The 18,650-nt window shown below is 44.2% G+C and overlaps 1 protein-coding gene across 12 annotated transcripts in view; it reads right to left on the reverse strand.

Moving 5' to 3' along the window:
- The window catches only part of GRIP1 (glutamate receptor interacting protein 1), a 422,676-nt gene that overhangs the window by 45,303 nt on the left and 358,723 nt on the right, over positions 1-18,650 (reverse strand). For all 12 annotated transcript variants that reach the window (XM_088467800.1, XM_088467791.1, XM_088467801.1 and 9 more), the window contains 3 exons: positions 5,024-5,210; positions 1,725-1,870; positions 1,103-1,183 (listed from right to left, as the gene is read on the reverse strand). In XM_088467800.1, coding sequence (XP_088323926.1) covers positions 1,103-1,183; positions 1,725-1,870; positions 5,024-5,210 — 414 coding nt within the window. The remainder of the gene's footprint in view (positions 1-1,102; positions 1,184-1,724; positions 1,871-5,023; positions 5,211-18,650) is intronic.

Genomic DNA, 18,650 nt, shown 5'->3' on the forward strand with positions numbered 1-18,650 from the left:
ATCAAAAGCTGGCCTCTACATGGTCCATGATGCCAGCTTTTAACTGCCCGGTGGTCTGGAGGGGGAGCGGACAAACCACTGCAGTGTATGCGCAAGCAGGGAATCACCTTACTTGTACTTCTCCGTGTATCCAGCTGCAGCCCTTGGTCCCCAGTGGAACAGCTAGCCGAGCCCCACTGGCGCCTGCCGTAATCACCGGACCCCTCACCGGTGTTGCGGCGCCGGCGGAGGCAGCCGAAGCAGCAGCAAAGGCGCCCATTAGGACGCCTTGCTGTTGCTCAGATAAAATATAAAACTCATAAAAATAAAGCTTTGTGCTGCCTAAGCAGTCCCCCTGTCTAAATGTGCGACTTGCTGGTACCAAATGAAAAACTGTCTGGCTGTGGCTGCGGTGGGGTATATGTGGAGGAGGACCATTGCATCCTGGCCGTTAAAGCTTTAACTGTTTGGTGCCCGGATCTCTCCAAACACACTCACCATGGTATCCCTGTGGATCCCCCATGGACCCTGAAGAAGAAAATTACAGAAAATGTTTAATTTGGGGTAATTTGAGGCAATTATTGGTTGTTAACTAATAATGACATGTAATTATAGAAATATTTAGACCAACTGAAAGCTTCCAATTGCCTAATTAGTGATTGTGGTGTGTCCAATGGGTGCCTGACATTTTATCTGAAAATAGGATTTAAAAAAAAAAAACATTTTTAGACCTGCTCTAGTAATTCCTATGGACATTACAGCAACTGTTTTTTTTACTCAGCATTTGAATAGGAAAAAACCACGCGCTGCAGGGTTTTTAAAAATTTTGCATGCAAATGGATATACCCCATACTGTATTATGCATATGTTATATAAGTGTTCTGCCCCAACAGATTGCAATCTAATTCTGGTTTTGGATAACCATCACATGTGGGTTTAATATCTTTGGAGAATAATGATTTAGAGTAAGGACTAGACCATTAATTCCATCGGTGTGGACTGCTACCCAGCTTCAGCAATGATCAGCTATTCTAGAACAATCCTTAAATCAAACTGCCTTCCATATCATATCCTCGGATTTAATAAAATCGAAAACTCTATGTAAAAAGCGCTTTTTACTTACAACTTATGGTTATACCAAGTTCCACATTGTGTTTCTTTGGTAGTTTGACATGGAATGTCCCACTGCTGGGTATCACAGACTCTGGAATACAAGATACAAAAGATAATATAATACAATGTTCATGTGGTCTACAAAACACACATAAGCAATACTCATAACAACTAAAGAATCAATATTTTTCAGTTATAACCTACATTCAAATGTAAATGTGGTTTAAGACAATCAATCAGATCTCCCATCACATTAAGTTTCTTGAACGTAATATTTCCACTCGCTGGACAACTGCCCACTCCATCAGAAAATGTTGTTAAAAGTGTAAATGTAAAATAGCCTGCCAATATCCTTGTAACAGGGAGATCCCCGTGCTGTCGTTTAATAGAATGGATGTGCACTGGAGGAGTATGCATTTGTCAAATCCAAAACGGGCAAAGCCACACCATAATTTTGTTGCCTCTATGTGGAACTCTAGCCAATAATTTCTTTGGTTAGAAGTTAATCTGTATGAGGTCAGAAGGAACCAGCCTTATCCCCACTCCAGTACTTTAATGACATATTTTTCTTTGTATAAATTTTATTTAAGATAATAATAATTACAATCGACCATAAAGGCTTCAGAACTAACCTGCAACATCAAACTCAATTTCCAAGGTGACTTTTCCAGCAATAGTTGAATCTCTTAGAAGTTGATTGGCCTCTTCGAATGTGCTGTCCTCTGTCTGAACACCATTAATTGCTATCACTCTATCTCCTACCTGAAGAACTCCACATCTGCATGGACACAAGACAGAATAAAACCACATTTTGCATGGCGACATACCAGGCAACCCACACATCTTCCATAGTTGATAAACTACAGCTTCCATGCTCATAGACATTACTGTTTCAGAAATAACTGTAGATTTATTTTCTTGCCACGGTCTCTCCCTGGTATGCAGATATCTCAAATAATGCAAAGAAAAAGAAAAGAAATATTGCACCTGATTTACTTCAAGTGTCCCTAGTATTAATGATTTGTCCATAGAATTGATCATATTTTTCTAGATCCACTGTACAGTGCAACTTCCCTGATTACTTATTTTGAATGCGCCATGACATGTATACTTACTCTCTGAGCTCTATAGGGACAATTTATTGAAGAATATTAGAATGCACAAGAAGAACTAACATTACAGCCAAATTCTAAACAATGTTACTATGTAAATGTAGCTTCAGGCTAGGGAATACAAAGGTTTTTAGTTTTTATTTTGTTTTAGCATGTCAAAATCATTTTTTAAATACATTATTATGGTTTTATTTGGTGTCCAATTTACTGTTCCCCCAAAATAAATAAGTTGAGTGTGCACTCTGCCTAAATACAACAAGGAGTGTGGTTTAAGCTCTATGTACTGGTAACAGAATAATAGATATGTATTCCTTTAGAACAGCACCCTACTTCTAGCTGCACAGAGCCCTTTGCGATATTCCCGAAGCCTGTGAAATGTCCTAGAGAAGTCATTAATAATTCAAAACTAGTATTTTCTCTAGGTGTGATTAGAGCTTATACATAGAGCTGACTGATGAAGGTTCCCCAATGGCAGAGAATATTACAGGCCTCAATGAGCCAGTCCCTTTCAACGCATGTTCTCTTTTGTAATTAATATAGCCTGCAGCCCTCCGATGGAAAAGCCTGCTTGACAAAGCTTCCAGAACCAGTTAATCTTTTCATACCAGATCAAGAACATGATATTTTATTGTCAGGACAAAAATGTCATTATGTGCTGCACGCAGAGTGAACAAGTCTTTTTAATTTATTAGAAACCAAAGGAAAGCAAAAAAGCTCTGATAAACTTCTTGTGCAAATAAGAAAGAATTGTACTCAACAGGGGGAAAAAGGGAGCTGCATTATACTGTACCAGTGTGGACAATCATTTCACTAAAGAGAAGGCTCCAATGAGAAGTAAAAACAAAGAAATATGACAATTTCATATTATAGGCATTTTAAGTCATAACAAAAGGACTACTCATGCAGGGAAAATACGACTGTATCTTCTACAGAAGAACTTCACATCTACATGGATAACTCTCCAGTCAGGGGGTTTGAGGGGCGACTGAGTGGTGTGACAATACAGGGATGCATAATTGAAAGACCACAGGCTCAGTCGTAGGAAGTGTGACAAGCTTCGTTTTTACATCTTTGTTATTATTTGTATATTATTAATCAACTAAATACTGTAGTAACCTGTAACCAATTAAACATGTGCTAAAATAGGACATGATTTCCATGGATGCAGCTGGTATAGAGACCACAGATAACTAAATTGTTTGATAGGTGGTGTACGGGGCAGACTGGACAAAGCAACCTTGTGGACAAAAGATGTATACCCGGACCTGGATGTGGTCACATCTCTGAGCCTTAAAGCATATGCACATGGTGTCATGCTGGCAAGACCTTACATATTTTCTTCTTATATAATTATGTCTGTTTATTTTATTATTGCATGGAAGGAAAATTCTAAAAGTGGGATCTGCGCATAAGACAAATTACATAAATGACATATAACGTGTGTAATGGATAGCTAGCACATTCTTGCCACGGGATACATTCAGTATCCCAGCGGCCGTGATGCCGGCACTGATATTACCGGCACTGGAATCCCGACGCAGACATCCCGACCGCCGGGATACCGAAGGGTAAGTAGCGAGGTGGTTAGGGGGGAGGTTAGGGTTAGGCACCAAAGAGGGAGGGTTAGGGTAGGAAGAGGGTTAGCCTACCGAACAAGTGTCGGCATGTTAGCCCTGCCGAGATTTTGACAGCCGGAATCCCATACCAATGCCCTCGCCCCACAATTCGGATTCCATGTACAGTTACACCTTTTATTCCCATTAGTCATGTAAATGTAAGAAGTCATTCCAAGACAAAAATATTTAGTACAAAAAAGCAGGGTCATAAAAAATATATGGCAACCCTATGCAAAACACTGGCTGTGTTAAACATTTGTAAAGTAGAACATCTACCAGTGGCAAGTCGGCATTAATGATAAGGTATGGTTAAAAATGAAGTGCAATATAATCATGGGCATACATATAGTTGGTGCAACTGCTATGGGGCCCCAGACACAGATCATATAGTTGTCCACCAAGTTCCCAGCATTGCCTACTAAGCAATTGGGTCTGATTCGTTGCCAGGCATAAATGGGGTTTTCAGTGGATGATGTATGTAATGGATGTTAGAGTGGCAAGGGAAGGGGGGGGGCGTAAGGTGACAATCTGAACAGGGCACTGTAACGTAGTATAATATGAACTAAAGGGCACTGTAATATGAACTGGGACACTGAAATGTGGCATAATATGAACTGAAGGCACTATAGTTTTGCATAATATAAACTGAAGCCACTACTGTGGCATAATATGAACTGGGGGCACTGATGTGGCATAATATAAATTAGGGGCACTGAAATACTGCACTGTATGAACTGTGGGCACTACAGTGTGGCATAATATGAAATGTTGGCATTACAATATGGCATAATATGAAATAGGGGCACTACAATGTGGCATAAAATGAACAGCTGTCACAAGTAGATAGCAAGTTAAATCTCTTACATTGTATACGTACTTAGAAATGGGTGCAGAGAAATAAATTAACGACATATTACAATTATTTTTATGTGTAATCATCAGCTAACAAGCACATAGTAATTTTGAATACATGAGACAATGAACCAGCCTCTAGCGCTATTGTTTTCCATTTTGATCTTCACTTGACACATTTCAAAATTTTAATTGTAAAGCAATATTTGCCAAGTACAGTTTGGTAAATTAGTAGTGTTACCCATTGTTTTTCACATTCATAGAACATGCCTTGAAAGACTATAAAACAGACATTCTATTGACCGCCTCATTAGCCTAATGGAAAGTTGTGATAGGTCACTGATTGCTCACCTTTCAGATGGGCTGTCAACATCGATATAAGAAATTAAGGGTGGGGAGGACAGGGTCTCTGTTGCAAACACACTGCCCTGAAGCTGTATCCCAAATCCCACAATGGGGTCAGCAGTCAGCACAACTTCTGTACTTTCTGTGTGCACAACCTGTCCAGCCAAACCAACCGTGCTAGATGCCAAGGATACTGCAAGAGCAAACATCGGAAGAAATATCATCAGAATGAAAATGAAATACAGGATTTAAAGCGGTTGTCGGTCTTTGATTTCTGTACATAAACACCCCTTCTTCAATATGCCTGTGTACTGCCCATTTCCCTTCTCATGTACATGGAAGAGGGTCTACTAATTTCCTGTTTAAAAAAAAAAAAAAGGATGGTAGTGGTGGGGAGGGGGCGGAATCAATGTAATATTGTAGCTTTGATGAGGAACCAAGAAAAACAATTATGTGACCAACATGTATATGTGACATTTATCAGCCCTACCAATTAGCAAACACAAAATATATACTGGATATGATTATGTCTAGGATTTACTGGGAGAAGTATCAAGCCATGGAGAGAGATAAAGTAGGCAATATGTGCAAAGCAACTAATCAGCTTCTGTCATTTATCCAGCACAGTATTTGAAAATGAGAGTTAGATGTTGATTGGTTGCTTTGAGCATATGCTCCAATTTCTCTCTCACCAAGGCTTGTAATATTCATTTAGGAATTGATTTGCTTCGTATAGAAATACCCTTTGTAATGGAAATACATTGGTACCTCTGAAAGGATTGGCTTACAACTCAGATTATGTAAAAAAATAAAAACAAACAAACGCCATATGGTCCCTGCTCACCCCTCTGGTAAGAGGGAATGTTTTTAGCCTGTACTAAAATATTTTAACAGTTGTATTTAATTTAAGTAACAAGAAACCATCTTGTGTGTGAGATACTGTACCTAATGTCATTTTTTCAGGATGTCTATGTGTACTGTACGTTTTTTTATTATGTCGTGTAAACACTTGCTTTATGCCAACTTACATTGTACATATATATATATTTTTGTATAAGCACTGAAACTACATGATCTCATTATTTAATGTAATCAATTTATACTTTAAGATAATTTAAAATGTAAATTTTTGTTTCCCGAGACCTATTAGATTTTTACTAAATGTGTGATTTCTTTATTTTTTATAAATAACTAGCAACCCGCCCCGGCTTCACACAGGAGCAATTACATCTCGCCAAAGCCCCCTGCATCTCATAACAACCTACTCCATGACACCACAGCCCCCTGCATCTCACCACGACATCCTCACCTCAAGTCCCTGCTTCTCACTCCTGCCACCGATTCTTACCACAGCCTCCTGCATCTCACCACAGCTCCCTGCTTCTCACTCCTCCCCCTGCATCTCACCACAACATCCTCACCTCAAGTCCCTGCTTCTCACTCTTGCCACTGATTCTTACCACAGGCCTCTGCATCTCACCACAGGCCCCTGCAGCTCACCACAGGCCTCTGCATCTCACCACAGGCCCCTGCAGCTCACCACAGGCCTCTGCATCTCACCACAGGCCCCTGCAGCTCATCACAGGCCCCTGCATCTCACCACAGGCCCCTGCAGCTCACCACAGGCCTCTGCATCTCACCACATCATCCTCACCTCAAGTCCCTGCTTCTCACTCTTGCCACTGATTCTTACCACAGCCCCCTGCATCACACCACAGGCCTCTGCAGCTCACCACAGGCCCCTGCAGCTCACCACAGGCCTCTGCATCTCACCATAGCCCCCTGCTTCTCACCACATCATCCTCACCTCAAGTCCCTGCTTCCCAGTCCTGACACCTTTTCTTACCACAGCCTCCTGCATCTCACCACAGCCCCGATTCTCACTCCTCCCCCTGCATCTCACCACAACATCCTCACCTGAAGTCCCTGCTTCTCACTCCTGCCACTGATTCTTACCACAGCCCCCTGCATCACACCACAGTCCCCTGCTTCTCACTCCTGCCCCCTGAAGTGTTACCACAACCCCCACTGCTGCTGCCCTGCAGCTGGCTGGGGCCCGGCCACTAGGATGTTCTGGATAGATTTGTATTGCAGCTACTGTAAGCATTATCAGCAGCATGTCCCTGGGGCTGGGGCACCTGTGCATATTTCAGCAGCCTCCATGTGCACCCCTCCCCAGCTGCTGAACATGGCGATGAGCAATGTCCTCTTTGCAGAATGTACCCTGTAATCATCATCGTTTAATCCTTAACTAGATCTTCAATTTCTACATGATAACTATTTAAGTGATCTAACTGGTCGTGTTCTAAGTTATTTTAGTGGTCAAACCAATGTGCAAAAATATTTTTATTTGTGAGAACAGAGCAGCCATTTCCAGGTTCTGCGTAATATCTGCCCGGTTTCTTAGTCGTGTAGTTCCACTGCGCATGTGCACACACAGTTACTCCTTAGCTCCACCGCGCATGTATTCCAGTGGCTCCTGTATACTATGGACGACTTATGTTTCTGTTTCCGTGTGCGCATGTGCCACCAAGTCTGTTTTCCTGTGATGGCTATCTTTATATGGAACGCACAGAATTATCCATTTAAGTCATATCTGCCTTGTCTGTAAGTCCCGGAGGATTGGTGACATCTTGCAGTGGGCACCTTTGTAGGTGGAACGCGAAAGTCCGTCTATGAATACGTTTCATAGACGGCAGTTATCTTTAATATGTGTGGTATAAAATACCTGTGCAATCATAAGAAAAAAGATTACATTACATTAAATTCTTTCAGACTATAAAAAGAGTCTCTATGCAAGTTGAAATCCATATACCATGGACTGTGAAGGCACTTGTCTCTTGGAGTGCCCTATATGATGATTCCCACACACACACACACATACATACATACATACATACATACATAACTAACTGGTTCACCTGCTATCCTTCCCTGGACCACTTTGGGCGATACCCCCGCAAGACCTGACATTTTTGGAGATGCTCTGACACAGTCATCTAGCCATCACATTTTTGCCCTTGTCAAAGTCGCTCATATTCTTAAGCATGCTCATTTTTCCTACTTCCACCACATCAACTACAAGAACTGACTGTTCATTTGCTGCCTAATTTATCCCACCCCTGGACAGGTGCCCCATTGAATTGTAATGAGATAGTGTTTTTCACTTCATCTGTCAGTGGTTTTAATGTGTGTGTGTGTGTGTGTGTGTGTGTGTGTGTGTGTGTGTGTGTGTGTGTGTGTGTGTGTGTGTGTGTGTGTGTGTATATATATATATATAGATGAGCGGTTCGGATTCTGTGGAATCCGAACCGCTCCGAACATTGGGGATCCGAGTCCACCCGAACCCTGTTCGGGTGTTCACCGCCTGACTCGGATCCCCGTTCGGGGCCGAACGGCGGCCGCCTGATGTCGGATTCTCACTAGAGAATCCGACATCAGGTCTCCTCGCGTGTAGGGCAGAGCGCAGTGATAGCGCTCTGCCCTACACAGACACACAGCCGCCAGCGGCAGCTGTGTGTTTGTTACAGCAGCCAATGAGAGTCACACAGACTCTCATTGGCTGCTGCACGGAGGGAGCCGGCTGGAGCTCACACATGAGCTCCGTCTTCCGGCTCCCTCCTCAGCGTGTGACAGAGCGGACGGCGCGGGAGCGGGGATACAGGTAAGTTTTTATTTTTTTATTTGTGCAAGGGCCGGAGGCACTACTGGGGGGGGCTATACTACTGGGGGGGCCATACTACAGAGGGGCCTGCCACTGGGGGGGCTATACTACTGGGGGGGGGTCTGCACTACTGGGGGGGCCATACTACAGAGGGTCTGCTACTGGGGGGGGCCTATACTACTGGGGGGGGGTCTGCTACTGGGGGGGCCATACTACTGGGGGGGGATCTGCACTACTGGGGGGGGTCTGCTATTGGGGGGGGCTATACTACTGGGGGGCCATACTACAGAGGGGCCTGCTACTGGGGGAGGCTATACTACTGGGGGGGGTCTGCTACTGAGGGGGGCTATACTACTGGGGGGGCCATACTACAGAGGGGCCTGCTACTGGGGGGGTCTGCTACTGGGGGGGCCATACTACTGAGGGGCCTGCTACTGGGGGGGGCCATACTACTGGGGGGGCTTACTACTACTGGGACAGCCTACTACAGGGGGGGCCCATACTACAGGGGGGGCTACTACTGGGGCAGCCTACTACTGGGGGGGGGGCTGCTACTGGGGCAGCCTACTACTGGGGGGGCCATACTACTAGTGGGGCCATTCTACTGGGGGGGCATACTACTGGGTGGCATGCTAATGGGGGGCATACTACTGGGGGGACCTGCTAATGGGGGGCATACTGCTGGGTGGCATGCTAATGGGGGGCATACTACTGGGGGGGCCTGCTAATGGGGGGCATACTACTGGGGGGCATTCTACTGGGGGCACTGCATAGTGGACCCTACTACTAAGGGGACTGCATAGGGGGCACCACTGCTGGGGGACATTGTGTAAGGGACACCGCTACTGTGGGCATTGTGTAAAAGGGTCACTACTGTGGGCATTGTGTAAAAGGGGCACTACTGTGTGTCGTAACATAAATAAGAGACACTACTTTATGGTGTAATGTGAATCAGGCCCTATGTGCGGTGTAATGCTAATAAGATTGTGCACTGTGACTCCTAGGGCCGTAGCCCACTTTGTAAACAAGTACTGTGACTCTGCTGGCCGTACCCCACTGGGTGGGTGCACTACTTTTCATTTCTGCCACTGCTGTGTGGCAATGTGTCATAGATGTGCTTTATACTGTAGTGTCTGTGTCGTTGTGCCGCTGCTTTGTCGCTTAGTAACCAGTCAGCTCACTGCAACCTTTGGCCAATAATGTTGAAAACAATATTATAAGCTGTGATATGGTCTAAATTGACTGGAAATTAATGTTATTGAGGTTAATAATACTCTAGGAAGAAAAAAAAGACCAATTTATGTGATTTTAGCTTTTTTTGTCAATTTTTGTAAAAAAATCCAAATCCAAATCCAAAGCCAGTCACCGCAGTTTGGCAAATCCAAATCCGGACGACGAATTAGAACCAAATCCGGCAAAAATGGTCCGGCGCACATCCCTAATATATATATACATACATACATACATACATACATACATACACAGTGCATCCGGAAAGTATTCACATCGCTTCACTTTTTCCACATTTTTTTATGTTACAGGATTATTCCAAAATGGAGAAAATTATTTTTTGTCCTCAAAATCCTACACACAATACCCACAATAACAACGTGTAAAAGTTTTTTTTCTTTTTAGATTTTTGCAAAATAAAAAAACAAAACAACAACTAAGAAATCACATGTGCATACGTATTCACAGCCTTTGCCATGAAGCTCAAAATTGAGCTCAGGTGCATCCTGTTTCCACTGATCATCCTTGAGAAAGCTTAATTGGAGTCTACATGTGGTAAATTCAGTTGTTTGAACATGATTTTTAACCCTGACCGCTAGTCTGTCTATATAAGGTCCCACACTTGACAGTGCATGCCAAAGCACAAACCAAGCATGAAGTCAGAGGAATTGTCTGTAGACCTCCAAGACAGGATTGTTTCGAGGCACAAACCTGGGGAAGGGTACAGAAAAATATCTGCTGCTTTGAAAGTCCCAATGAGCACAGTGGCCTCCATCATCCGTAAATGGAAGTAGTCCGGAACCACCAAAACTCTTCCTAGAGTTGGCCGGCCGTCTAAACTAAGAGATCGTGGGAGAAGGATTGACAGCAATCTCACTCTGTGAGAGTGCTGAATCTGCAGTTAACCACGGGCTGTGATGGCATACCATATCTGTACTGTGCAAGGAACACGTCCATTAAGGCATCAGCCTCAACGATCAGAATTTCATTGCTTTTTTGAGTGTGAGTGGCAGAATTTCAGTACATTTTGTGAAATTTCAGATCATGTCTAAGAAGCCTTAATGGGGCATGTGAAACCGTATGTTTTTTTGTCTATGGAATTTCATAGCTTTTTTTATAATTTATTAACAATCAGGGATGGGAGCAGCAAATTGGGCCACCTGCAGGGGAGAAGGGCAACAAAATGATACACTAGCGCTGGTGGTGGAGGGGACAGCACACAGGAGGTGTTTCAGGGGTGCAGAGGGAGAGACTGCTGTGGGGGGGGCAGGCTGCTGGCGTGCGGGGCAGTGGCAGCAGTGGGGATGCTGGGCAGTGCACAGGGACAGCAGCAGGGGACAAAGGGGTTCACTGGCACTGATGGTCCCAGCCCTGAACGGATTCTTAGGGCCCCTACACACAGAACAGTGTGCTCACGATGCGATATCATGAACGATTTTCCTTGAACACTCCACAGCACACGATATGGTGACTAAACAGCACATTTGACATAAGAACTATCGTGCAAGATTTAAAGATAGCTGACTGCATGCACGGATCAATTAAATCTGTGATGCAGGCATATGTGTTAACAAAAATGTTTCATAGATGCACACACAAATAAAAAAAAAGCAATGAGACACAGATGCATGGACTGACCAATAAGATACGCCAATGCATCTGTGTTAAAAAAAAAAATTGAAAACCGTTGTAAATTTTTTTTTTTTTTTAAATGGCGTGTCCCCCCCCCTTCTCCCTAAAGCACAACCAGCTCTGGGATTTTTACAGCCGGTCCTGGTCGTGAAAATACAGGTTACAAATGACATACAGGTCCCCTGTATTTAGCACAATCAGCATCGGGTTTTATAGAGCCAGTCCTTGTTTCCAAAATAGAGGACAAAAAGTGTAGGGGTCCCCTGCAGGGGTGTATCTAGCGATCCGAGCACCCCTGGCAAGGTAATGGACTAGCGCCCCCCATAATTTCAGGAAGTGCCCCCAGAAGTAGCCCCCTCTATACAGTGCCCCTAGTAGTAGTCCTCTCTATGCAGAGCCCCAGTAGTAGTCCCCTCTATGCATTGCACCCAGTAGTAGTCCCCTCTATGCATTGCCCCCAGTAGCAGCCATCCCCCCCTTAATGTGCCCCCAGTAGGGCCCCCCGTATACACTCCCCCCTGTGCTGTGTCAAAAAAACCAAAACACCCAAACACACAGAAAAAAAGCAACTTACCTGATCCCTGCCGCTGTTCACCCCTCCGGGCCCGCTCTCGCTCTGCACTATGGGTAGGGAGAGACGTCATGATAGCCCACCCATTGGCTGCTGGTGGCATTGCCGGATGGCGCCCCCCCTTTGGCCGGCGCCCCTGGCGAGTGCCATCCTGGCCAATGGGTAGATACACCCCTGGTCCCCTGTATTAACTTTAACCAGCACCGGACCCTTTCTAGCAGGGGGGGGGGGGGTAATGCCACAGCCAGAGGAACCCTTTCACCCTGTCCCCCGGCCGAAGCATTAACCCTGACCGCTAGTCAGCCCAGTCCAGGTATCCCTGGGGAGGAGGGGATCCCCCAATAAAGGGGTCCCCCTTTCCAGGGCACTCCGGGCCTGGGCTGATAGCCCGAGGCAACCCTCAGAGCAGTGGGTGCCGAGTTGATTGTGTATAAATGTGGTGCATAAAAGTTAAAATATTGTCTTTTGCAGTAGAAGTACAGGTCCCAGCAAGCCTCCCCTGCATGCTGGTACTTGGAGAACCACAAGTACCAGCAAGCGGGGCATTAAGGGCCCGCAGGTACCTATAGTAGCCCTGTAAAAGAAATATTAAAATTAAAACCGAACACTGATTGTTTTAATACTTTATTCTCCTGCACCTTCACCTGGGGGCGGCAGCCTTTAAGCTCTTTTACATGGCTACCGCCTCCCCAGGAATTTTACAATGACTTCACCTGGAGGGCTGCCACCCATCCAAGACATCCCCGGCATCTTCTTACTTGGGCAGCTCTTCACTGCTGCAGCCCCACAGTTGGACTGCCGTGCCGATACCTCGCGCTGGCTTATATAAGCCAGCCTAGGGGGCGGGGCAATGATGTCACGAGCCGTGATTGGCTCACAATTGCAATTTTTAAAATGGGCACAAAAGTAACCTTACGTTACTTTCACGGTTCTCACCATTGAAGTCAATGTTGAGAACCGCCTCTCAGCGCCAATGAGAGCTTTGCACTGGGATTTCTGTAGTGAAATCCAGTGGCAGAACCGTCAATTGGGGAGTACTGTCCTTAGAGAACAGAACTAAGTTCATGGGTCCGGGTATTTGCGTTTTTTATTTTTTGCCAAGCCCGAGGATGCTATATGGACAGAAGAGGACATGATCCATGCATAGGAGGAGGGGAGTATGGATTTTTTATTACAGAATAATACAAAAAAGAAGGACATTTCCTTCTTCTTCTTTTTTGTATTATTCTGTGGTAATATACATTGTCCGTGGTAGCACCCCCACGTTTTCCAAACGATAGATAGTGATATAGGTGGGGTTTACGATATCAATTTATATAGGCATATATGGTATCTAGTGCAACAGGAAACCCTATTTGAAATTGGATTTTTTATTACAGGTATGGATTCCTACTGGACAAGGGGACATGATGGCTTCAGGGATACATAGGTGAGTATGTGAGATAGCATGTGTACATGTGTATGTGCAAGTATGTTTTAATAAAATTTTACTTTCTACGGTGTGTGTGTTGCGATTATTTTAATATTTATTTTGCTGTGGAACTACAGGTACCAGCGGGCCCATAATGCCCCGCATGCTGGTACGTGTGGTTCTCCAAGTACAAGCATGTGGGGGAGGCTTGCTGGGACCTGTAGTTCCACAGCAAAAGACAATATTTTTACTATCATCAAATGCACCACATTATATAATTCAACATGGCACCCACCGGCCAAGGGTGCCGGGGATAGCCTTGGGCGCCCTGGATTGCCCTTTATCGGGGGGTCCCCAGCGATCTCCGGAATGAGCTGACTAGCGGTCAGGGGTGATGCTTCGGCTGGGGGACCCGATGAAAGGGCTCCCCTGGTTATGGAATTACCCCCCCCCACCCCCTGCTAGAAAAAGTCTGGTACTGGTTCTGGTAAATACAGAGGGAACCCTACGCATTTTTTCCCCTGTATTTCCAGAACCATGACCGGCTCTCCGCTGGTTGCGCTGAATACAGGAGACCCCTACGTCATTATTCCCCTGTATTTTGGCAACCAGGACTGGTTCTGAAAAGCCTGGTGCTGCTTGTACCTATCCCTATGTCGTTTGTCCCTTGTATTTAGCACAACCAAAGTCTCCAAAGCCCGGTGCTGGTTGTTTTGGGGGTGAGGGAAGGGGGCACAAGTTTATTTTTTTAAACTACGGGGTTATTTTTGTTTTTTAACACAGAAGCAAAGACAGATCTCACTGATTCCGTCCGTGCTTCTGTTATTTATTTATACACGAATGCAGGCATCATGGATCTTCCTGATCCGAGCCTGTATCTGTCGGCCGCTTAGGTCCACTACATCTCCATGGGTCCTGCCGCCCGCACTGCCGCTACCTCCACCGGGTCTTGCAGCCCACACCGCCGCAGCTAACACCCGCTACTTTTCCCGAGCCCCACCGCCACTACAGCCGGCAAAGGACAGCCATCTTTGTGCACCCAAGTGAAGCCACTTTGAGTAAACCCCCCCTGCTGGAGGCACCTACTGCGCAACAAGTTGAAGCTCCCTATCTATATAAAGGTGCATTTGTGAGGCAATAGTTTAAAAACTAACTTTTTAATTTACCTGAACCCCAAACGCACCTACCCTGGAACAATAGCTACCTAATAAAACAAACCCCAAGTCTAAATTTGCCCTGTACCCTGACTTATACCTTCCCAAAAATCCCCCTTTGAGAACAGCAGAAAAGTGGCCCTAAATTAAGAGTGTCAGAAAAAACTGACGGTTGGAAATTTAGATTACTCCAAAATCCTCATTTTTTTGCCATAAAATTTGGCCTGCAGCACCGAGCGACTGTCCTACCCGTCCATGCCAAATTTCAGCTTGGTAACTCCAATAGCTTTTGAGGTGTAGCCCCTTAAACACCATGTTCCCCCCCCCCATTGGGAGTTCTCTATGAGAGACTTCTGCTTTTTTCGATTCAACTTTAATATAAGGGCACAACAGTGTCCTTATTATATATATCCGATAAATTATTTTTAGCAGATAAAATATATAAGCAAAAATCAGCCAGCACTCCACACGAATATGTAATAATTGCCTAGGTGCCCTCAGTAGTAATAGATACCAGTCATATGCATAGGGAAGTAGCGGCAGGAGTCATTCTTCCAGTGAAAGTCTTTATATGATGTATCCTGTTGTCGTGTTAAAATATTCCAAAACATTGATAAACTGGATCGGTGCTTGTGTTATTAAGAAAAGTTCCGAAAAGTGCAGCTGCATTGGATGTATATTGCTTGGAAAATTCTGCTGGCACCATGGTGATGCACTTTATTTAAGGGAGTGCCAACATATATTGGACTGAAGAAGGTTGTTTGTTGGTGAATATCTTCCACAGCTCTCAAGGTAAACTGCCAAATCTTACATAGTTATTTAGTATACAAAAAGTAAGCTATTAGACCACATAGCGACAATGCAACAAATCTTATATATAATATAACAACCCTGCACCCATTGAAATTAAACCAACGCAAGGTGGTCCAGTTAGGTCCTGGCCAGGTTTTAGGGGGATTAGAGTTCTGGTCGGACCTCCCGTTGGTTTATGCTGGGCAGAACTTTGATCCGGGGAGCCTGTTCTGGGCCTTCCAATGGATGGATTTGGATGAAAACTTCACAGAGAGGTGGCAATTGGTTTGGGATGCCCAATGGAGTGGTTGGGGTCCCAGTTGCACCTCATGGCGGAGTGTGCTGGGCAGAACTTTGACCCGGGAAGCCTGTTCTGGGCCTTCCACTGAATGGATTTGGATGAAAACTGCAATGTGGTAACATTGGATCCCAGAAGAAATACTAGTGGGATGAGGTCCCATTTGGACCTCCCGTTGGTGTACGCTGGGCAGAACTTTGACCCAGGGAGCCTGTTCTGGGCCTTCCACTGGATGAATTTGGACGACATCACATAATAAAACTTACTTGAATATTTAAACCTGGGCAAAGGTGGGTACTTCAGCTAGTATATATCTATATAATTTTTTTTAAATTTATAATTTATGAATTTCACTCGCAACTTTACATATTTTCACCTTCACATCCTCCTGTCTCTTGGCCAACAGGTATGTTACCTGTGTGGCTGGATCATACAGCCCATCAAGAACCTCTGCAATCTGGCTGGGCCAATATGCTATAGGTAGCACCTATTAGCTCGCGGACAGTGTCACATTTGAAATTACGACGGTGCGGTGATGCTGTCTCTCCATGGATGCCTGCTGGGCAGGGCACCAAATACAGATGAGTGTCTCTTCTCATCGTGTCATCTCTCAATATTATACTAAGGCTGCTGGAAGGGCACGGTGGGGAGAGGGCTGCAAGGTAGGGGCTATACTGTGGGGCATAATGTTATAAGGGACATTAATACTGGGTGTCATAATTTGTACTACAAATTTTTTAGAGGGTATTACTGTATGGCATCACTTGCAAATGGCATTACTGTGTGGCAGCCCAACCATTTATATGCCGACCTAGTTTAGTTCTTATTGTTTTTAATGTATTATAATTTAAACTAAATAATTTCTAAGCTAATTGCATTATTGTACTTTTCATACCAATTGAAGTTTATAAGTGAATTTTTTTATTTATTTATACTCTATTTATATATTATTCTTGAACATAAAAGTAGATATCAGCATAATAGAGTCTGAGGGAGTGGGCAGCAAACCTTCGCCAAGGAGGATGCTTTACACCTGAATACACGTAGAGGGGTTTCTGAAGTCCTCTCCTTCCCTTAAATGGCTGCAAGCACTACCAGCTTACAGACAACAACGTTCCCTAAGTGTGAGGGTTCTGATCCTCCTTTCCCAACTATATTATTTCATGTCTGGATGTGAATATCACCATCATTTATTGTACACTGGAGGCGTGTCTCTTCATCAATTCTAGAACTTATATAAAAAGTGTCATAAGAATTGATTCCTAAGGGTATATTTACTAAAGTGCAGATTTTTAAAAGTGGCGATGTTGCCCATAGCAACCAATTAGATTTTACTTAACATCTAACTAGCACCTTCTAGAATATAATAGCTAAATTCTGATCGTTGCTATGGGCAATGAATAATGTGTTGCTGAGTATTTTTCTGATTTTCTCTGTGAATAAGATCACAGACTTGTGAGAACAGGGTTTGGTATATTAGGTCGACATTCACCATATCAACATTCAACATGTGTACAGAGCCGTAACTAGACTTTTTGGTGCCCTGTGCCAGAAAGAGCATTGGCGCCCCCCCATTTTTCAAAGGGACATAACGCAACTAAAAAAGGGGAATGGCCTTATGGGGAAGGGCCAGGGAAGAGATAGGGGAGACCAGGAGATGCTGGGGATTAAATAATAGGAAGCTACAAGTGAGAATGATAATAAACAGAAAATTGACAGGCCCAAACAGCGCCCCCTGACCTGCGGTGCCCTGTGCCATGGCACCGGCCGCACTACCCTAGCTACGGCCCTGCATATCTATGCTGACGAAATATCGACATGGTCACAATGTTGACTAGGCATTTTTAAGTTAACCCTAACAGTAATGTCAACATTCTAACTATCAACATGTCATATGTTGTCCATATTTTATGTATATGTCATCATGACTGCATACGATGAGAACAGATGGGAATGGGCCTTAACATGATAAAAGAGTTTTTATTCATAAACACAAATGGTAAAAGATCAGAACTGTTTGATGTACAAGTCAGAAATTGGTTGTGAATTGAGAAGAATGCATAAATTCGTGCTGAAACACTTCGTGGACAACAGAATATGTAGAACCTCACAAGTGGAAAGATTTTAGCTTTGTGGAGAAGCTTTGGAAAAGGGTATGAGAGAATGAAGTGTTTACATACTCGACAATATAGGGCAACAGGTCAAAGTTGTGAGAAGTCCTCATTGTTCTATCATGGACTAACGTTACTTATACCGCGTGGATGTGCTGCTCTGATGCATCAAGGCAAAGTTCATAGGGCTCGATCCAATTAGGAACTTATACCTCACAGTGCGAATAAGTGTGGCTGTATGCCACACTTATGGTACCGCCAGACTCACACATTTTTGTTCGCAGCCCCATAGGGCTGTCAGCAAAAATATTTGAGTCCAGGGGAGGCGAGGAGGGTTAATTGTTCGCTGTTACAACTGCATCTTGCCCCCTTCACTCCTAATTGGATCGAGCCCATAGAGTTAAGAAGTTGCAATGAAGTGATCTTGCTTCCAGCTGTCCATTACGGACTTAAAACTCTCATAGAACGGGCAGCTTCTCACATCAATCATTGGTCCAATAAATTGATTTGATCAACTGCCATTCTGTGTATTACTAATCTGAGAGGCAGGTATGAGATCAGTAGTTGGAGGTTGTGCTGATTATTGAAGTGCCATGTTGGAGGATATTGGGGTGCCTCTAGGTGAGTTGGCTCTCAATTTAGAAATATGTAAAATGTATGTGCTATTATCTTGTGACAAAATACATAAAAGCATGTAGCATTAGGACCACCAAAACAGAGGTGCCTTGATGTGGCTTACCATATGTTTGCAAATATATGTGACTAAGATC

The sequence above is a fragment of the Taudactylus pleione genome, unplaced genomic scaffold, assembly GCF_031769625.1.
Source record: "Taudactylus pleione unplaced genomic scaffold, aTauple2 ptg000075l, whole genome shotgun sequence".
Lineage (NCBI taxonomy): Eukaryota > Metazoa > Chordata > Amphibia > Anura > Myobatrachidae > Taudactylus > Taudactylus pleione.